The sequence below is a fragment of the Uranotaenia lowii genome, chromosome 3, assembly GCF_029784155.1.
Source record: "Uranotaenia lowii strain MFRU-FL chromosome 3, ASM2978415v1, whole genome shotgun sequence".
Classification (NCBI taxonomy): domain Eukaryota; kingdom Metazoa; phylum Arthropoda; class Insecta; order Diptera; family Culicidae; genus Uranotaenia; species Uranotaenia lowii.
Genome location: NC_073693.1, coordinates 215,670,568 through 215,693,131, shown reverse-complemented (window position 1 = coordinate 215,693,131; position 22,564 = coordinate 215,670,568). Strand labels below are relative to the sequence as shown.

The following is a 22,564-nucleotide window of genomic DNA, read 5'->3' as shown; positions in this document are numbered from 1 at the left end:
AACCACACACACACAGATATTTGTATGAAGGTTAAAATTAATCTGCTGCTTAAAGCAAAAAAAAAACATTCACCCAATTTAGATATGTAGTGGATAACAAGTTCTCGTCATTGTTAGAAAAAGTTGTTCGTTGTTGAGCGTTAAGTCGGGCAACATTTAACCGTGAAAAAATACAACAGAGTATGTTGAACGACTTTATGCCAAACCACGTGCAATCGCCATTAAGCATAGATTTATATATTTTTCATAACTCACTAAAATAAAACTTAAAGAAAACATACTTACACTTAAACATACACGTGGCAATTATTATATGATAATAAAGAAAACTAAACCAGTTTCCAAAATACTAACTACTTTCTATTTTGTTTCTAAAATTGTTGTTTACAACTAGAACCGAACCACTGGCCAACTGGGAGAGGATATATAAAGTACGTTTATCTTAAGCAAGAGTCCCTTCTAGAGGTCCACATTCTTCAAATTAGACCCCGAAGCGGTAGGAAGTTCCACGTCCGGGACGAAAGTGCCGATCACCCGGACGTTTTTCTGGCGTTCTTCCAGCTTTGACATCTCCAGCCGGAGCTTGCTGAGAATCGCATAGTTTGGCTGGTTGACGGCGGCTTTACTTTGCAACACGGTGATCTCCTGCTCCTCCTGTTTCTTCTCCTTGTACGATTTGATCGAATGGTTGCCATACAGCCGCAGTAGCGAGCCCCAGGTTTTGATGTGCGGGTGTAGGATCTGCAAAGAAAAAAAACATTTTTTTATTTTTTTTCCTTTTGGCTGCTAGATTGATGACAAAATTAGATGACACCTAATATTATTTAAATTGAAATTTTGATTAGAAAATTCGCTTATCGGTTACTAAGGTTTACCCTAAGAAACTATCTGGCTGGCAATACCGGACAATTGTGTCGATTTGTTTGAAAAAAATAACCGTTTTCCGACATCTCCGGTGTGGTTAAAAAATAATCACATTCTGAATTTTTAGGAATATGGTTACAGAACACGGTAGGGGAGAATGAGGATATCACCCATTGTGTAGTTATAAACGAACAGTATTAATATTAACGGTCCTAGATGAGTGCCTTGGGGGACACCGGATGGTATCAAAAACTTCGAAGAGCAGAAGGAGTTGACTTTAACATAGGCCAAGCGGGAGTTCAAATACGAGGCAAGCCACTTCGTTATCCACTTAGGAAGTCCAAGGTGTCTAAGTTTGTCTATTACCAATATGTGAGGAACGCAGTCAAGGCCCGAAGTTGCTTTCTTGCAGAACTCCTATGGTGAGCAATTTCCTGTCGCTTTTACCACACCAGGAAATTGCAGCCGGTTTGAGAGGTTGTTCTCCAGGAGCTTAAGAGCAGGTCCACGTATGCCATGAGCATCCAGTTTCTTCAACAGCAACTCATGGTTGATTGTATCGAATGCTTTTCTAAGGTCCAAGAATAATACCTCAGTATAGCGCCGATTGTCGAGATCATTGTAGTCATCCAGTCACTGTAAGTGGGTCACATCCCTTCCGAAATCCGTATTGTCTTTCGCTCCAAAGATTTTGGGCTTCTAGGGAGTTGCTCAACCTAATAGATATCAGCTGTTCCAATATTTTATTCATAGTAGACAGTGTTGAGATAGGATGGTGGATGCAGGTATGTTGTCTAGCCCCGATGCCTCGTTGGTTTTCAGATTGTTGATCAGGACGATAGTTTCCTCAAGCGATGCAGGTCTCATGATCAGGGACGAACGTGCCAAATTTGTAGATGTCTTTGTCGCCATCAATTTCCGAGGCCAGGTCCCAATGTTACAGAAAAAGTCATTCAGGCTATTCGCCGCTTGCGCTTGATCAGTTATGATGTTTCCGTCTACTATTTGAGACCCATTTCGTAAGTTTTTGCCTTCACGGCCCAAGACTTTACTTCAAACTTGCAACAACTTTTTTGGGGGAGCAGTTTGCAAAATTTTAAGATGATATCTTTGTTTACACTACTTCTTTTTATCATTGAGCTTCTTGGAAGCCTGTTTTAATAGTTCTTTCAGTTGTTGATCTGTGGGGTTTAACCTACTTGCTTTCAGCAGATTATCCTTAGCGGACAGGAGATGCTAAACGTCAAAGTCATCTATGGATAGTGGGCCTTTACCTTGGCCTCAATGGTTATCGTATCATTATACTTTTCAATAATGTAATTTGCTTTTCTATTTGCGTCAACTCACGACGGTATACTTTCAAGGGCAGCTGCTAGCTCAGTATTCAATTGCTGCTTATTTATTATTTGCTTACTGAGAGTCTGGATGGAACGTGGTTGATTAAAATACAGATTGGTGACAGTTATTGAATGGTTACTTGCATACGGATGAAGCTATCCGAGCAGACTACGTGATCTAATATATTTCCACTCGATGGTCGTGTTATAGCATTGTTTGTTACAAACATGTTGCACGACACGAGAATGCGCAGATATTCTCCGACGGTATTGTGGTTTGGCGTGTTCCCTGGAACGTTTGTGTCTCCCAGTAACAACTTATGTTCACATTCTTTCTGGCTAGTACTGTTGCTGCTAAGATTTGTTTCTAATTTTTCAGCAAAGTCGGGGAAGCGATATGATGGAGGGCGATATACAGCGTGCAACTGAATTTGTTTGCCATAGATATGTATTTTAATTGAATATAATGGAAGCCGTCTTCAGAATCGATCTTTTCCAGACTGCATTTTTTATCAAAGCGGACGTTAACAGCTAAACTACTGTGCGAGGTAGATCGACAAGAAAAGAAGCTATCGTAACCACGGATTTATTAAAATTACTGTGCCTCCATGTTTTATCCAAGTCTCATTTATGACTAGAACACAGATTTGGCTGTGAAAAAGATCAAGGATATGTTTGAGGGTGTCGATTTTATCCATGTTACTCATACCCCGGATATTCCACTGCACTATTTTAAGACTTTCTTTGTTACTTATATTTTTATTGATAAAAAAATCGCTTTGGCATTCATAAACTATAGTCTTAAAATTAGGTGTGAAGATTTTTGTGTTTACAGGTGACTGAAGAGATTCTAATTTCATTTCAGCGACGCTGGGCTGGAGGCTCAATAGCCGAGGAGGACAGGATCGAGGTATCCGAAACCGAGAAGGTCATAGTACCTTTGGTACCTGACTGGAGTAGCTTTCGAAGAGCTAATGTCCCTTATTTTTCTGGATTTTTGCAGTCTGACGTTTTTTTATCAAGATGACTCCATCTCTGCCAGGCCAGACAAATTCTACATCTAGCTGTTCCTGTGCACTTTTCACTTCGCGCAAGAGGGCTAGTTCGTTCGTTGTCAATTCATTCCGTATACCTATTTTTCCTGATCCATCGTAGTTGCCGCCTAAAACCTACACTGACCGAAATCTGGCTATAAGCTTTATCAGATTTTTTAGTGATTTTGCACTAAAGGAAAATCCAATACTTTTTACGAATGTATACACAACTTGAAATGTATAGATTTTTGTTCTGATTATCTTTATCGGAAATTCCAATGGATGTAATAGTTTGTCAATTTGATTTAATTTACAGTTCAATGCAGTGAAATAAATGTTTTCGTTTTTTTTTTCGGATTTCGTTTAAATGATACATCGTGATTTAAGTTTAGATTGTTTTTATTGATAAATTATGTACATATACCTGTAGGTCTGGCTGACGCATGTATGGTTCAAACTTCTGAAGTGGTCGATGTTCCGTTTTCCTGCTGCTAATCCACCGTTGCGATTAAAATTGCCACTTGATGCACACTAGCATCGTTCCAGAAGTCAATCTTGCCGGGAAATAGATTTGGGGATTCAGGGGCCTTCCGAGGGCAGAAATTTATTACCTTAAATAAAAATAAAAGAAATATTTTTACTGAATAAATTTGTTGAGTATGATTTATAAAGACAAATTTTCAATATTCTTACCTGAGGGTCTACTAGAATCTTGTTCAAATAATTTGAATATCCAGTTCAGGTGAAGTTCTCTCCGGAAGAACATCTCCTCGTTCATCAGAATGGGGCGCTTCTTTTACACCATCGAAATATTTCTTTTTCCTGTGGGGAAAGCGATACGAAGGATTAATTTTGATAATTGGAAAAATAATGAGACATTTAGCTTACTTACCTGTTTTACAATCCAATATTCGCCATTTTCCGTGTTTTTCCTATCCATCATTATAATGATTGTAAACATAGAACAATTTTAACGAACAACGGTTTTTCTTTATAATTTCACAGCCTGAACCGAAAATTATTTGTTCTGAATTCAAACCACACCTACTAAAAACTATATCGAATCATATTTATGAAATTTATTAGATTTTCAGATACAATTAATATAGTGTAGTATTACAGAACGAATGTATAAAATTTATTGGATTTTTGATTAGTCTATACTATGTACATCGTAGACAAAAATTAATTGTACAATTTATAGGATTTTAGCATTACATTTATTGGATTTTCTAGTACTTTATATCCACCTTCCTTAAAATAAAAGCTATTAAAACGATTTAGTGAATTTTATTGCCTGATTTGGTTCAGTGTAGGCTGTCATTGGACCATGTTCCCTTTTCTTGCTAAAACAGCTTGCTTATAAATATTCCTCGTGTCAAACGTCAAAATTCGAAGGCAGTATTTCTCATTCCCCTTCTCGCTTTTGCAATCGTGTGCTCGAGAAGCCGTCCGCCAAATTATTTAGCAAGCAAGATTCGCGTGCGTGGAATTGTTTGTGGTTTTGTTTATTTTAGCGTCAAATTAATGGTCAGTATGAAATAGTTAATGGTGCCCCATCACCCTCACTAAATCAGCAAAGCCGTCACACTTGCTGCAATAGGATTCGTCCAGCTGGAGCAAAAGTGCACAGCAGCTGGAATGTCCCAACTTGCATTTCCGTTTCTTCCAGAGGAATTAATATAGTGGCGGCCGCAACATGCATTATCATAAATAAAGGCAAATGTTTATTCAGAAACATAACCATATAAGTTTAGTTGTTTTATATTAACTCACAATACCTTTTACCGGAATTTTTGTAATTTTATCGAAATACCGGTAACGTTTACCGAAAACTGTAATATTTTCGGTTATGTTTATCAATTTATTGGTCATATCGATGAAAGTTATGTTCTTTTATTAAGAACATTCAAGATTATGAAAATCACAGATGTGTTTAAAATTAGAAGAAATCAAAAGACCTTGAAAATGATCGAGTAGAAATTGATTCAGAAGCATTTTCATCACATATCATCAACGATCATTCGTTCTCACAGCAAGCTAAACTTGCTGGGAAAACCACACTTTATCAACTACTTTCGGATGGTGGGGTTAACTCTTTCTGACAGCCTTACTTCAAAATAGTTGATCGGTGCTAAACAAATTTATGACGTGTGATGAAAATGCCTCTAAACAAAATTCGCTGATTTTCAAGGTCTTTTGATTTTTTCTAATTTTAAAACATCTGTAATTTTCATAATCTTGAATGTTCTTAATAAAAGAACATAACGTCCACCGATAAACCAATAAATTTATTAACATCACCGAAAATTTTACGATTTTCGGTAAATATAACCGGCATTTCGGTAATAATCGCAGAAATTTCGGTAAAAACTACCGAACTTTTGGTAAAATTTACCGGTTGTTCGGTAAATATTACCGAACTTTAATAGCTTTTCGGTAAAAAAACACGGTATTTCGGTAATATTTACAAGTATTTCAATAATAATTACAGGTATTCGGTAATAATTTAAGGTTTTTCGGTAATAACTACTGGTTTTTCGGTAAACTCTACTGGTTGTTCGGTATACATTACTGAGCTTTTATTGCTTTTCGGTTGAACATTACCGGCTTTTCGGTGTTAATTACAGGCATTTTGGTTCAACAATACCGGTTGATCGGTAATAGAACGAGCTGTCACGTTGACAACTGTCAACATTTTGACAGATAAACTTTGACATGATCAGCCGAGTTTCGGTATTTTTCACCGAAAAAGGTTCGTAATAATTGACAGCTGTCACTTCTTGGCCATGAAAAAATTACCGAACAGTTTAACGAACTCCACAGATTAGGAATTCGGAAAAAAAATATAACCGAACTCGGTAATTTTCGTTTACTGTGCAAGAGTGAGATTGTCAACACATAAGAGTGAGCGAAAGCATTCACATCCGCTGATGAAGAGAATTCCCTTTTCCAGAAAAATCTGTAGCGCATTGTGTTGAGGAGAAATCTCATAGCTAACTCAGTTTATCCTTGGTACGTTCACGAGAAAAGATGCTGCTCTCCGAATCAAAGGTCCCAGAGGTGTCCTGATTTTCTAGAAGCCTTCCTGATCTTAATTGCAATTGATTTTGTGATAAAAACAGTTTAACCTCTTAAACCAATGGTAATCTTCGGTTCAGATGATATTTTGAACGGTGTTTTTCGGTATAAACTACAAGCCACCTAATTTCTCATCTTTTCTGTTGCATAAATTAACGCGTATACTGCACCGCTATTTCGCCTTAATTTATGCAATCTAAGAAGAGCTGCATTGTATTTCCACCAATCTACTGATGTCCTGAAAAATCCTGTTTTTGTTCTTCGCGGTGTCCTAATTTTTTTTTACTAAACCACCTCTTCTTCGAGCACAACATTTTTCATGAAAAAAGAATCCAAAACAGCTAACAGCAGTGGGCATGGTAGCGGGGCAGAAGTTGTTGATATTTTTTCTACGTTGTGTGGTGGGAGTCCAAATGATTTTTTTTCTTCATTTACTCTGAGGTGTATATGACTGAAACACAGCGCGCTCTTTGTTAAGAATTCTCTTTCTCCCACTCAGATGTGAATGCTCTCGCACTTGCCGTCCTGTCGGCTAAGCATCCATTCGGCCAAATGACCATTCGTCCTAACGACCATCCGGCCTATCGTCCATTCGGCCTAATGACCATTTAGCCTTATAATATTCGGCCAAATAACCTTCGGCCTAATGTCCCATTCGGCCTACTGTCGTATTCGGCCGAACATCCTTCGGCCTTTTAACCCATTCGGCCTAACACCTTTCGGCCTATCGGCCTTCGGCCGAATGTCCAGGCCCCGTCTGGTGTCTGCGTTCTCGGTTTCTCCAGAATAATAAGAGAGGCATTGGAACCATCTCGAGTCCAACTGTCTCCTAGTGTGGGCTAGCCTTAAGTTATTTGAGCATAACCAACTTGCATAAAGGCTCCACACTAGGAGACAGTTGGTCTTGAGACGGTCTCAATGTCTCCTACTTCATTCGAGAGATACTGAGACCGTTTCATGTTTCCAACAACAACAACAGACAACAAAGTTCTCACAACGAAAAGCGCGGTTCAGATTGCCTAGTGGGAACTAGGCTTAATAGAATACTCTTTCTTTACCATAGCAATTAAATCGTATGGTTTTCGGTTTTGTTTCGAAGAAATCTGGAAATCACTAACCTGTGAGAAAAACATTGTGTCACTAGTCGCAGAATTTTCCTCGTGACCATGACATAATTGCACCCAGAGATGGAATATAACCCCTACAATAAAAAAAATAGTGGAAATGAGACGAACTTGCTTTGTAGTTTTCCAAAAAAAGCCTTGTTTACACTTCTCATGAAAACATCTTAATTACACAATGATACACAACTAGTTTGTGTAACATAACTAATTATGGTCCGATAACTTAAGTTTTTTTTTCGTTCCACAACCCACAGAATTGTATTGTTGAGGAAAACTCAAAAAGAAACAACGGTGTGTCGCGCTCGGATATACATAAGTTCGAATGCAACTAAAATTAGTCATTTGTTTTCAGTGCATGCGACAAGAATAGATACCTATACACTTTTTTTTTGTCAGCGATATTATCGTATGACTGAGACTTAAATTTTTCTTTTAACTATTGGCTTTTCATGGCATGGACCTGCGGTTTAAAATTTATAAATATACCTACAAAAGAGAAATGAACCAACCTGCAAAATCGCCTGCGACGCCCGTTGCTTGCCGTCTCGTTTGTTCTTACAGCCCACCGTAGCCGTGTGCTTTCCCACGGTCATAGTGAACTCATTCTTCCGATGCTTCCCCACCTTAACGTCGTACTGGATCTGAATGTCCCCGAGCCCAAAGTTTCGCTGCAGACATGTCTGCAAAATAGCATGCGGTGAAGGTTCAGTGGTTTTGGCACAGAATTCTGCCACCCGAGGATCTTCGATTTTGATTTCATCAAACACCGACAGATTTCTCGCTTCCGCTTGGTTGTCTGCGGCTGCACCGTTTTTATCTTTTTTGGCATCTTTGCTCGTGATTTTGCCCTTCATATCGGGAATGAGGATTTCAAGCGTTTCTCGAGCCGCTTCGCTTTTGGCTTGTTTTTTGCTGGTGCCGTATCCGGTACCGTATTTCAGTTCGTTGATCGATACCGTTGCCGAATAAGGTGTGGCCGCATTTTCTAGTTCTTTGAATTCGTAGCTGGGTTGCTTTCTGAGCGCATGCTGTACATATTCATGAAGAATGCACACGTAGCTTTTGCCGTTCGGGTTCATGATCCATTCTTTCTTTGGTCTCGAGTTGCCTCCCGGAGTTTTCTCACCCTCACTTGGTAATACTGGGAATGTGATAAGTTTGGTTCCGTCTGGTAGGGTAGGTCTTTGAAGGTTTTTGAGATGCTTTTTGTTCTTGTTTAGCTTTCTACGTGCAGCCCAAGATTTGAAGCGCATCACTCGTAAAGTTTTGAACTTAAATAGCTTTTTACAGTACTCTTGAAAGGCAGTCGCCGTCAATGATTGAGCTTTGAGGTTTTCGTTGACCGTTTCGATTCGGGCAGTGACTTTGAGTGGAAGCATATTGGCGTTGGCCTGTGCCTCGGATGCACTATTAGCGCTGGCAATCATTTTACTAAGCTGAGAATTGTGCATTTGTTTTTCTGGCTGCAAGTCTTGGTTCTCTTTGTTGTTGGAGTTTTTCGCTTCCTCCGAAGCTGCCGCTGCTGCTGCATTTGCCTCAATTTCTCGACATAACTCTTCCTCCTTCTGCAAGGCTTTACGGTAGTTCAGACACGGAATCGCACTGAGAGGAATTTCATGCTTCTACAAGGAAAATTTAGTTAGCTCATACTTTTTTCCTCCAATCTACCTTTAAATGAATCTTACCCTCACGCTCCCTGCCCCTAGAAAGTACGGCCGTGAAACGGAACATGCTCGGGTACTTCGGTGCAGAAATATAGGCATCCCGCTACAGTGAGTCACCTGAACCCAACCTTCTGGCAGTACTTCGAAGTGATTGCGACCCTTCTCGTCCAACACTTCCCGGAAACGTTCATCGTAGGCCTTCGCTTTGGGTCCGTTCGATTTCATGTCTTCCGGTAGTCCGGCATCTAGCAGGTTTTCCAACTCGTCGTAGTCCATCTCGAAATCATCATCGGATTCGTTGCCATCTTCCTCGCCGGATTGATTATCTAAAAAGATGGAAGTTGGATCAAATATTTGATTGGGAAAACCTGACATTCATGAAGCACCTTCGGTTATTCTTCAAGATCCACGGAAAATAAGATAAAATTGGAACTTTTGTAGGCGACAGATTGCCAGCGACACTCTATACCCGATACTGAACAAAACCATAGGTAATCCAGACAGTTGGCTAAACTTTGCTTGTTTTAGATTCGTAAAACAAATATTTAAAACTGGGGTGTGGTGTGAGGTTTTCGAAATTAAACTATCTATAATTAATTTTTAACTTAGGTACAAATTTCTACGCATCACATATTAAAGATTAGTTATAAGATATTTTATGGAAGTTTCATTTTCTGGTTAAAATGTCGTAATATGGCATCTTGACACCAGATGGTTATGCCCTATATATTTTAAAGCTTTAGTTAGACCCTTCCAAGTTTATTCTGAATTTGCAATTGACGGTTGTTTGATGATGATAATATTGAATCATCAGGTTCTGGACTTGAAATTGAAGTTAAGAATACAACTTACAAACTTATGAACTTAAATTGAGGACCAATACTTAAAATGATTAAAAAAAAATTTTTGAGCGTTCAAAGAAAATATCCAAATATGTACAAAAAAAAAATTCATCTTCAAAAATTTAATTAAAAATATAAATAAGGTCCCTCAGGATAAAGGGATGTAATTGCAGAAATCATCAATTTACAATCGAATCCTTCCAATATAATATATCTGATTGATTGATGATTTTATTTTCAATTTTTTACACTTTTTCGATTGCATTAAAACTAATTTAGAAATGAAAATATATGAACAATCGAGCAACCCTAACCACTTATAAGTGAGCTTTTTTGAGCGCCGCAATTGATACATTCGAGGAATCAAGATTCAAAAATCCAAAATACATAAACTGGCTTTCTCAGAGTTTAGAGAAACCAAAAGCTTTTTTTATTCTATAACAGGTCAAATGTCAATATTAAAATCTGTTTTTTTAAATTCTGACTGATTATTCTGATTTCTTAAATAAGTTCTGAATTTGAATTATATTACGACAATGAATTTAAAATCTGGTTTGTCCAGGTTTCTTTTAAAAATTAAACAAAAAGTCCTTCCTTACCCGAATTTTCATCAATATCGACATCGTTAGTGAAATCTTCGGGCTCATCCTCCTCGGAGTTATCTCCTTGAATTTCATCGAGAACCTGAAACTGTCGCAAATTTTCATTCCGAGCATCGGCAGCTGGCCGTTTCTCGGAATCATCTGTCGTTGTACCGTTTCCGAGTTCTTGAATGCAATCAGGCTTCGGACTTTGCTGCCCTTTATCGTCTACGTCTGCTGCTCCCTCAAGCCCATCTTCCTCGTATTCTATCTTCCGTCGTTTGGCAAACGGGCACCCTGGAGGTGGATCGGCGGCGCAGGTTTCCGGTGAAGGTTCCAACGGAAGTGGAGGAGGCGGCGGAGGAAGTGGAGGACGTTCTTCCAAATCCGAGGGTGGTGTCACCATGTACCACTCTTCCATTGTCCGGAGAGTCACTGCACTTGTTTTCGACTAGGCGTGATGGTTACCCGGGGAAAACCACAAACAAACCGGAAACGAAAACCTTCACTAAATCGGAAGTGTTGTGTTGTGCCAACTTTCTACCAGCCCACCCAATGTCGACCAGGCTCAATCAGTTTCTAATCACAACCGGAAGCAAAAATTGAGTATGCTCACATAGGCTGGAGGTAGAAAATTTCAGATATTTCCGAACGGAAGCAGCTATCGATTATTTTTTTTTCTCGTATGGTTCCAATTTTTTCAACACAAGATGTAAAATCATACACCAGAAACCAGAGCTCGGCGCTTTTGCCACACTTTTATTTCAGCACCAGCAAAATGCGCTCAAGCAGGTTTAGCTTCTGACGATGAGTTTTAGGGCAGGATCCACTGGATTACCGGATAAATGGACAAAACGGAACGGAATTTTTCACACTCGCGGCAGCATCCGAATAAAATCAACAACACGTTTGACATATTTTCGTTTGTGTACAGCGGTACCGAAATTACACGCTCAGTGAATTTAGCTGAAAATTGAATAACCACAATCGCAACGGGCCTCCACTGTTGAAGAGTAAAATATCACTCATTTTAGGACCCTTTTTTCTTCTCACTGGGCCCCGCTGCCTGAAACATAAATGGAACTATAACATGCAGTAACATTAAAATAAAACCTGCCAGAAAAGTGGAAAAGAAATTATTGTGAAATAAAAATTGGTTTTTGAAATGTCTTGCACTGTAATGATTTTTAAAATATCTATGAGTTAATTGAATTTGTAGTTATTTTTTCGGTTTAGTGATGGTATTAAAACGGTGTTTTCCAATATAAACTGCAAGCCAGCCAAGAAGCTGATCTCTTACGTGGCATATATAAAGGCGATTACAGCCTCGGTTTTCCGCCTTTGTTTATTCAATCGAATCAGACGTGCACATTATTTCCATTTTCCATCAATATAAGGTGTTCTGGAAACCCCTGAACCACCTGGCATCTTTGAGTCGTTTCAAGAACTTGTACCTCAGATGAACTTTTGTACGCAATATTTGATCCCAATTATATTTATAGAGAAGAAGCACTATAAAGTTTTAACCGCGATATATGTGTTGTTTAATCGACGTTTTTGGCGAGTCTAATCTAATTTAATAACGTCGATCAAATCAAGGTTATTTAAATACCTCCTGCTACCGCCGAGTTCAACCCTGGTTTGAGGCGTACGAATACATCGACGCGTATGAAGACACTGCAACTGTGACGCCATTTTTTGAGTCAGTTTGAATTTCCCTGTGCGCAGCTTACAACGTGAATAAAATAATTAATTTAGTTTAATTGAAAAGCGAGTTATTATTTCGTAAGAACATAACATTTGGCGACGAGAAGTGTCTCTGAGGAGAAAAATAGTGTTTTAAAAGAAACAAACTATGTCTAATCCGGAAAACAGTGGATTCCATGGATACGCGGAAGCTTCAACGCAGGATGTGCTGAGGCAAATGGCGGAACAAAACACCCGTCTGCTGCTGTTACTGGAGAGACTAACAACATCAAATGCAACTCCAACGGCCAATCAGTGTAGAAGTCCGGACCAGATAATCGAATCGCTGTCATCGGTTATTCGGGAATTTCACTACGACCCGGAAGCAGGCATCACGTTCGAACGTTGGTTCAACAAGTATGAAGATCTTTTCAGAGCGGATGGCAAGGATCTGGATGACGCTGCCAAAATACGCCTTCTAATGCGAAGCTTGAGCGTCCCGGTTCACGAAAAGTTCACAAACTATCTCTTGCCACGTCATCCACGCGATTTTTCATTCGGGCAAGTAATCGAAAAACTAAAAACGATATTCAGCGAAAAAAGGTCGCTTTTCAGTAAACGCTACGATTGCCTCCACCTAATTAAAAACGATTCCGATGACTTCGTCACATACGCGGGTAACGTAAATCGTTTTTGTGAAGATTTTGATTTGGCAAATCTTACAATCGACCAATTCAAAGCACTAATTTTTGTCTGCGGTATGCAGTCGTCACAGGAAGCAGAAGTAAGAACGCGGCTTCTGGCGAAGCTCGAATCGGACACCAGTCGAGAAATCAACCTGGAAGCACTGGTAACAGAGTGCCACCGCATATCATCTCTCAAGCACGATATTGAGCTGGTTGAGAAGCAAGCATCCCCGTCAGTGCACGCTGTCCAAAAAGCCAAAATTACGCAACGACATTCAAAATCGTCTTTCCAAGCAGAATCAGCAGTTCCACGATCACCTTGTTGGCAGTGTGGGGCAATGCATTTTGTCAAAGATTGCTCCTACAAAAACCACACGTGTCAACAATGCAACCGCCAAGGCCACAAAGAAGGTTACTGTAATTGCTTCCGAACAACAGCAGACCCTTCTGGATCAACACGCAGAAAAGACAAACAGCCAACGCAATCCAGATTCATCCATAGTGTGAACCACATCGGCAACCGGCGGAAATACGTGAAGGTGACTGTGAACCACACTATTCTCAAACTCCAGATCGACAGTGGTTCCGATATTACTGTCATTTCTGAACAGTCCTGGAGGAAATGCGGTTCACCGACGCTCCAACCAACCCATCATCATGCAGGTACAGCTTCCGGCGACCCTCTTCCACTGATTGGCGAATTTGGATGTGCGCTGGCCATCGATGGTGAAGAAAAATTTGGAACCTGCTACGTTACATCAGTCAAGAACTTAAATCTTCTGGGATTGGACTACATGGACGCTTTCGATTTGTGGGACAAGCCACTTTCCAACGTTTGCAATCAGGTAAATTGTTCCAATTCAATTCCTTCAACCAACCGGTACCTCACCCGTTTTCCCGAAGTTTTCAGAGACGGCCTCGGACTTTGTGTGAAAACCAAGGTTAGACTTTATTTAAAACCTAACGCCCAACCTGTCTTCAAACAAAAGCGACCGGTACCCTTCAATGCTGTGCAAAGAGTTGACGAGGAGTTAGATCGCCTACAACAGCTGAACATCATAACACCAGTAGATTATGCCGACTGGGCGGCGCCAATCGTTTCCGTTCGGAAACCCGGTGGGAAGATTCGTGTCTGCGCCGATTATTCTACGGGACTCAATGCAATGTTAGAGCCACATCATTATCCCCTTCCAACACCAGACGACATTTTGGCAAAACTTTCCGGAAACAAGTTTTCCAGTATTATTTATCTGTCTGATGCTTACCTGCAAGTCGAGGTTGACGAAGAATCCAAAAAACTGTTGACCATCAACACTCATCGAGGGCTTTTCCAGTTCAACCGGTTGGCACCAGGAGTCAAATCAGCACCCGGAGCATTTCAACAATTGATGTCCAAAATGATTGCCGGTTTGGAAGGCGTAGATAACTTTCTCGACGATTTCATCGTGTACAGCAAAACGTTGATCGATCATATTAAACGCTTGGATTTATTGTTCTCCCGAATTCAAGAGTATGGGTTCCGGCTACGTCCAGAAAAATGCAGTTTCCACAAACCCGAAATCAAGTATTTAGGGTTTATTGTTAATGCCAACGGTATCAAGCCTGATCCGGAAAAAGTAGCTGCGATAGCGAACATGCCTGAGCCAACAGATTTAACTACCCGAATAGAACAGAACCATGGTATCACATTCATAATCCAATGAATTTAATTGTGACCATGTACTTCATGGTTAAAAGCTGGGGGAGGAAGACTGAATAAAAAAAGAAAAAAATCTTTCAAACGTCAAATTCCTCTCATCAATCTACCGACCAGTGCGAAGGTTCAAAATTTTACTTTCTTATTTAACGATTTTCAATAAAACTTTTTTGATGCTGAAAAGCACTTGTTTTGTATAAAACAAGGTTTTTATTACGTTTTGTTTTGCTCTGGTAAATTCTTTCATGATCAGGCGTATTGAGTCGCTCAAATTTCGTTGAAGTTTTTGAAACTGATAAATAAAAATTGTTTGATTAATGGTTGTTCTAAAAATAGCTTAAACAACAGATTTAGATTTTGGGTAGTTCTCATGGACCGAACAACATTTTTATATAGTTAAAAGTTTATATGTACGATAGAGTTGACAGCCTCACGCAGAAAAAAGAAGGGGAGTCGATTCAACAAAACGTTTTGTCATTTTATTTAGTTTTTCCGATGCATATTTTTTAATTCTGTTCATGAAAAAATCGAATGAAAATAATTACAGAATTTTATTATTTGTACACACTCATTTTTTATCAGTGGAAATCAAAATTTGGTTCGTTTTTAAACGAAAAACGAGCTAAATCCATTAATCGTGTATTTTGTTGGGGCATGCATGGAAAAAAGAAAAAAAAAGTCGATTCCCGAAAAAAAATGTTGACCCGCGAGCGCGAACATATCCCCGGATGGACGGAGCTTTTTATCCTGCGATCGTATTTCGGCCAGCATGCCGTCATGGTAAGTTGCTCACCTTACTTTACCCAACCGTTCTACCAGACATTATATTTTGGTTTCAACAGTTTCAATATCTTTTTTTGCTTCCCTCTTTGCGGTAATATTCCAGCTGCCGCATCCCATCAGACGGTCCCAGAAAAATTGTAGGTTTCATCGAGGGTGCCAATGCCAACGAAGCCCAATGCCCAATATTTATCAGAACACAGAACAGCGAACGCAGAAATTCCAGCGCGATTGTGTCGGTGCATATCCTGTTCCAAAAAATCATGATCGTGTGTGAAAGCGATTCCGACGAATTTTGCTGCATTAAGGAAGCTAACGGAAGCCGTCCCCAGAGCCAATTGGAATGGTAATTTATTAATTTTGCCAATTTAATGATGTGTGAATAAAGAAAATAATTTATAAATCTTTTCTTGGTGAATAGATCCGAAATTTCTTTAAATCAACTTTTTTTTAAATTTGAAATTGAAAACAAAACCCTCAATGATTCCAATAATAATGATTTTGTAATTCTCAATCCAATTTTATTTTATTGTTTTGACAGAAATTTCGAATCATTTTTAAAAAAGGTGTATTTTAGTTTCAATCAAACGATAAGTTCAAATCGAATCGATGTTTTTTGTCAGTGTTATCAAAAATATATTTGTGCTTTTTCCCAACCAAAATTTTTATTATTTTTGGTCGAAATCTTATTATTTTTAAAATATATTTTTCTGCGTGCTGGTATTGGATAATCTAGCTGGTGTATTCGATTTCTATGTTTACTTTTGAATCGGCAGCAATCAACTCAGAAGACTTAAATTTAGCACCTAAACAACTGAGTTACATGACTCGCTACACGAAACGGATCATTTAAAGTTAGAATTTGAACGATTACAAATCTTTTCAACAATTGCTGGCTTTTTGACGAACAGTAAAAAAACGATACATAAAACGATACAGCGAATTTCAGTCTTCCTCCCCCAGGTTAAAAGTACATCCGAGCGTGAATAATTTAAGAAATTCAAACATTCCAAGTTTTTCGTGTATGGATTATTTGACGCCCGCGGTACTGTTTTTTTTTCCTCTACACATTTGTCGGTCGAGGTTGGTCGGTAGTTTTTCGAGAAATTCATTCGAATAAGTGTTCTGAAGTGGACCCAATGGTGAGTAAAAATCGAAATTACCAAGAGGCAAATGTTGATTCGTTTATTTTTATCATTTCTAGTAAAAAACCATCACACACTGCGAGTGAGTGGGTGCCTGGAGCGGCTACGGAAAGCCGGATTGTGAGAGACGGGTCCAGCGAATTAGTCCAAATCAATAAGTGTGAGTAAAGTGTTAAATTTTTTTTTGAATAAATAAATTTAAACGAATTCAACCGTTTTAATTTCGTTAAAACTGAAAATGATGACATAACAAGAAATAAATACAAAAACCCCACCATGAGCAAATATTTTCATTACAGCGGTTTAACAATGAAAATCATGGATTTTCATGGTTTTACTATGAAAAATTGGAAGCTGTTAAAACCATGAACTTTATAATTTTCGGCTTCTCAATGTATGGAAAATCGCCATTTTTTTCATGGTCACGCTGCATAACAATACCCCTTTTTTATGGTTATTTTCGTCAAAACGATGAAATGTATGGTAAAAAACTATGAATTCGAATGTGCATTCACGGTATCTTGGACGATAATATTCATTGTGTAAACCATACAATATATGGTTTGTGAACATGGAATTCATTGTTTTTTCATGGTACAATCCTATTCGGGTACCCTACGATCGTTTTTGGGAGCGGCAAACTTTTATGGAAGATTTGTCCCAGAAATCCACAGAATCAGACGTCCTCTCGATGAACTTCTTAAAAAAGATCGCAAATTCGTTTGGAGTAAGCAGTGTCAAGAAGCCTTCAACTCATTAAAAAAGGTTCTGCAGTCAGATTTACTTTGACGCATTACAATCCGGGACTTCCTTTGATAGTGGCTGGAGATGCGTCGAAAACTGGTATAGGAGCTGTCGTTATGCATCGGTTTCCTGACGGGCAAATGAAAGCTGTTGCTCATGCATCGAGAACTCTGACAGATTCCGAACAGAGCTATGGCCAAGTTGAAAAGGAAGCCCTAGCTTTAATTTTTGCAGTTACAAAATTTCGGCGTATGCTTCTGGGGCGAAAATTTAAACTCCAAACAGACCATCAACCGTTAATCAAAGTGTTTGGATCGAAAAAGGGTATTCCGCTACACACAGCTAACCGCCTTCAACGATGGGCACTTACATTACTCGCCTATGATTTTGAAGTGGAATATGTTTCGACGGACAAATTTGGCTACGCAGATTTCCTATCTCGACTAATAAGTAACCATCAGAAGCCTGACGAAGAATTCGTAATAGCTGCAGTTAATCTGAACCAGGAATTAAGCTCAACTTTACACGACCACATCGGAGCATTGCCGGTAACATTCAACACGATTAAATCGGCTGCAGCAGATGATGCTATTCTCCAAGAAGTTCAACGCTACTTATCAGATGGTTGGCCATATGCTGACAAAATAGTCAATTCAAAAGTAAAAGCATATTTTGTTCGGCGTGAATCGCTCTCTTCAGTCAACGGATGCTTGATGTTGGAGGATCGTGTCGTGATTCCAGAAAAGTTGAGTCAGCGCATTCTACATCAAATTCATAGAGGGCACCAAGGAATGGAACGCATGAAATCTATTGCTCGTGCAATTGTTTTTTGGCCCAACATCGATCAGGACATCGAAAATCTAGTTCGCCGCTGTTATATTTGTGCCAGTGCATCTAAATCCCCTCCGCATTCTGAACCACAACCTTGGCCAAAAGCGGATGGTGCGTGGAAAAGAATTCACATTGACTACGCTGGACCAATTAATTCTTGGAACTACTTAGTAGTAGTAGACTCGTACACCAAATGGCCCGAGATTTTCCAAACGCAATCGACCACGGCAACAGCTACTGTGCGGTTCCTACATGAAACATTCGCGAGGTTTGGTGTACCAGAAACAATAGTTTCTGATAATGGTACACAGTTTTGCAGCAATGAATTCAGGACCATGTGTGAAAGGTTGGGAATCATCCATATCCGTATCGCCCCTTTCCACCCACAATCTAATGGGCAAGCGGAACGATTCGTCGACACTCTTAAACGTTCGCTGCAGAAAATCACGGAGGGAGAAGGTGTCCCCGCAATTGATGCTCTTCAAACATTTTTACAAGTGTACCGCTCAACACCGAGTGCAGTCCTTGATGGCAAGTCTCCTGCGGAAGGAATGCTTGGTCGTCCAATGCGTACTACTTTGGAATTGTTGAAACCTCCTAGTGTCCCGAAAAACATGAATAAAGTTCTGCCCTCCAAATATACAACTGGTTCCAAAGTGTATATCAAGGTTTACAAGAACTCGAACAAGTGGAAGTGGGTTCCTGGTGAAATCATTGAAGAAATAGGAAACGTCAATTTCAATGTGCTGTTGGATATACAGGTTGGGCGAAGGAAGTTAATTCGTACACATCTAAATCAACTTCGACCAAGGTTCGAGACTGCTCAAGCTGAGGATTCCGAAACTGCCACAAATTCCCCGTTGAACATCCTCAAGCATGACTTTCATTTGGACCATCTTATGCCCTTACAGCAGTCACAGCCGAACGATACCCATCAGCCCAAGGATGACTGTGGATCTGAGTCGGAATCAGATGAGTTCTTCCAATCAGCAGCAGAGTTGTCTATTCCACATCAATCAACTCCTGTCCCGTGTGAAAAACCGAGATCAGCACGACCAACGAGGACTATCCGGCCACCACAGAGATTCAACGATTACATCATGGACTGAACTAAAGGGGGAGATGCTACCGCCGAGTTCAACCCTGGTTTGAGGCGTACGAATACATCGACGCGTATGAAGACACTGCAACTGTGACGCCATTTTTTGAGTCAGTTTGAATTTTCCTGTGCGCAGCTTACAACGTGAATAAAATAATTAATTTAGTTTAATTGAAAAGCGAGTTATTATTTCGTAAGAACATAACACCCCCTTGGATCAAATAGCAAAACAAAATCCATGAATTTATCGAGCTTTGCGCCTAGATGATATGCAACTAGAGTTTTCTAGATGCTTCGTGAAATCCGAGGTCGTAGAGAGATCTGGCGTGAGCGCCAGATGTTTAGGAGACTTACAAACGCAAATCGGACTTTTCTGATTCAGGTTTCGATGTCTTTCTTGGTACCACCATCAAGCATTATCTGGCTACCAAGATACTGGAAGCACTCCACTTTCTCATCCTGTTGCCCAGTTACCATGAAACTGGAGGGATTCCCTGTGTTGATCTCCATCGACTTGGTCTTTCCGACATTAACTTTGAAACCTGCTGCCTTGAAGCTTTCGGCGAGGTCGTCGAGTTTGCTCTGCATATCCGGTTGTGTTTGGGCGAGCGTAAACAATATTGTAAGCCAGTTCATAGTTATTCATTGTTCAGTTGCTCCATTGTTGAAGGATTCCACGGCAGTGCTCGGTTCGGTGCACAGTCGATCGATCCAGTCAGAATCTCATTCATTACGACGAGAAAAAGTAGCGGTGATAAGATACATCCCTGTCTCACTCCAGCAGTTACCGGGATTGGTTCGGACAAGACACCGTCGTGCAAGACCTTGCACGAAACTGCCTCGTATTGTGCTTCGATGAGATGGACTAGTTCCTCTAGGACCGCTCGTCGTCTAAGAGCAGCCCTGATGTTTTCATGTTTAAGTCGTTTGAATGCTTTTTCGAAATCAACGAACATCAGCAGTAGAGAGTCCTGGAATTCGTTGATTTGTGTCAGTATGATTCGTAGCGTTGTGATCGTCCGGATCGTAATCCAGCTTGTTGCCGTCGGAGTGTGGCGTCGATTTTCTCCTGGATCCTGTTGGCTTTGCAGATTACTTTGAGGGTTGTACAGATCGAGGTCAGGTCTCCTTTCTTCGAGATCTTTACGAGGATACCCTGCATCCAGTCGACCGGGAATGTTGCAGTATCCCAGAGGTCAGCGAAAAGACTGTGCAACATTTGTGCTGACATGGCAGGGTAGGCTTTCAGCATTTCAGCAGGAATGCGATCGATTCCAGGTTCTTTGTTGGATTTCATGGGTTTGATTGTCGCTTCTATTTCAGCCAGCGAGGGCGACTCGGAAGAGTTGTTCGAAGTGCTCAGTCCATCGTTCGAGCTGACCTGTTCGATCGGTCGACGGTCATGACCTGCTCGGTCTTTTAGCGGCATTGTAGCATTAGTCCTTGCACTACTAAGGCGGCGAGAAATGTCATAAAGCCTAATCGGATATCTCCATTGGGGGCGGCTCTTTCTCCCTCTTCGGCTAGAGAGTTTGTCCAAGCTCTCTTGTCTCGTCTACAAGCTCGTTTAACTGCCTTTGCCAGCTCCGCATATCGTAAGCGGGCGGCTGTTTTGGCTTACCCTGTACATGTCTTGTTCAATTCCGACTTTCGCCTTTCTCCGATCATCGATCATCCTCCAGGTTTCATCCGACATCCATTCACTTCTTCTTCTATAAACTTTACCGAGAGCACCATGGCTCGTTGTGATAAAAGCGTTCTTGATTACACACCACTGTTCTTCGACTGTTCCGTCTATCGGCAATTCCAAGGCTCGGGTTTCTAGCTGTTCAACGTATCAACTTTTCACCTCTGGATTCTCCAACCGGCGGACGTCGTATCGACACCCGACTTTCTGCTCGTGGACACGCGCAACTCAGTTGTATTTCGCCAAGTACAAGAATCAGACCATCAAGATGCAATGTCTGCGCTTCGTTTGTTGCGGACATCAAGAAAGCTTCAATGTATCGATGTAATTCAATATAGCCTGTATTTAGGCGTTTTTTGCTGCAGCATCGGAAAAAAAACCCAACAAACGCTTTTTGCTGAATAAACGCTGGAAAAATATCGTGGTTCAATTTTTAATCAGCAATCTGGCTGAAAGAAGGCCTCAAAAATTTACTAATTCACGTGTCTTCAGCCTTTAATCATCTTGATTTGGAGAAGTTATCCAGCAAACGTCATCAAACGTCAATTGACAATTTTACCCCAGTTCACAGTCTGTCAAATTCCAATGGTAGCGAAAGGTTGAACAAAGGCTGAAAAAGTGTTATGGAAGCAACTCTTCAACTCCTCCCGTTGCCTGCACTGAGACTTCTTTAAACGCTGAAACAAGGTTATAGTTTGTCTTTATTCAACCATTAAGCTGAAGCAGCAATTACGCTTTAGCTCAGCTTTTGTTCAGCGAATTGCCGTTCTTAAGCAGCCAAAATGTTTATTGGGAATACTTTACTGAACTATTTACAATCTCATCATATAATCTAAATGTTTACGCAATCTAGCAAAAGTTATTCTACATTTTTAAATGTATTGACGTTCTCCATATGTATCGGTAAAAATGCCTTTTTTAATATTTTAAGACCAGTCGTAGTGTAAAAGATTTTAACTGAATACAAAAGTATTCAGTTTAAGTAGCTCAAGTCATCAATGTAGGTATATCGTCAAACGGGGCATCATGCAAAAGCAGGGTTAGATGCAACATTTGTATACCACAACACTCATTAAATTTTTATTTCATCATACTGTAATAAAGTTGTCATTGAATGATAACAAATTGATGATGACATAGTTTTTAACATGGTTTTTAAAAGTTTTTGATTCTCATAAATAATACAAAAAATCGAGCAATAGATGTACAAATTTTTACATTTTTCGATGCCGTAAAAAACTCTTCCCAGTCTGACAGATTGGCTTAATGATATCACCTACAAACTTTATATTGCTTTCATTATCCTATACCAACACTGTTGGTGTAAAAATATTTTTCGGACAATCATCATTTTTTTTAAATAAATATTTTTATAATTCACTTACCTGTCTGGGGCAAATTGCAACAAAATAAAAATCAGAACTAAACCTCATAAAACTCGTTTGATATGCTGGGATATGATTGTTTTGCATTATGCGTTTTTTAACATTCAAATTTCATCCATCCTAAGATTTATTCTCATGATTTTAGCTAATGAAATATTTGTAATATTTTTTACCCCTAAATGTATGCAGCAAAATTACACTTTTTCCATTTAATTCGAAGGAAACAAAAAATTACTGCAATTGGTGCTTCATGCGTTATGGCATCACAAATGTATGAAAAACTAAAAATTTTTATACG

General features: G+C 39.7%; 3 protein-coding genes across 4 annotated transcripts; 2 read left to right on the top strand and 1 right to left on the bottom strand.

Annotated features, from left to right (window-relative positions):
* Positions 1–234: 234 nt before the first annotated feature.
* LOC129753274 (microprocessor complex subunit DGCR8) lies at positions 235–11,428 on the bottom strand. Of its 2 annotated transcripts, none has more exons than XM_055749072.1 (5): positions 11,366–11,428; positions 10,546–11,035; positions 9,126–9,430; positions 7,950–9,062; positions 235–741 (listed from the first exon to the last, which is right to left on the bottom strand). In XM_055749072.1, exons 2-5 carry the CDS (start codon positions 10,946–10,948, stop codon positions 460–462), a joined length of 2,103 nt encoding a protein of 700 aa, XP_055605047.1. In that variant the 5' UTR covers positions 10,949–11,035; positions 11,366–11,428; the 3' UTR covers positions 235–459. The 2 variants fall into 2 exon arrangements, with proteins under 2 accessions (XP_055605047.1, XP_055605046.1); XM_055749071.1 differs by having other exon boundaries at positions 10,546–11,148; positions 11,366–11,384.
* Positions 11,429–12,382: 954 nt separating this feature from the next.
* Positions 12,383–14,602, top strand: LOC129753079 (uncharacterized protein K02A2.6-like). Its single transcript, XM_055748880.1, has 2 exons — positions 12,383–13,840; positions 13,889–14,602. Exons 1-2 carry the CDS (start codon positions 12,383–12,385, stop codon positions 14,600–14,602), a joined length of 2,172 nt encoding a protein of 723 aa, XP_055604855.1.
* A 3,828-nt stretch (positions 14,603–18,430) lies between these two features.
* LOC129753078 (uncharacterized protein K02A2.6-like) lies at positions 18,431–19,204 on the top strand. Its single transcript, XM_055748879.1, has one exon. It carries the CDS (start codon positions 18,431–18,433, stop codon positions 19,202–19,204), a length of 774 nt encoding a protein of 257 aa, XP_055604854.1.
* The last annotated feature ends 3,360 nt before the right edge of the window (positions 19,205–22,564 follow it).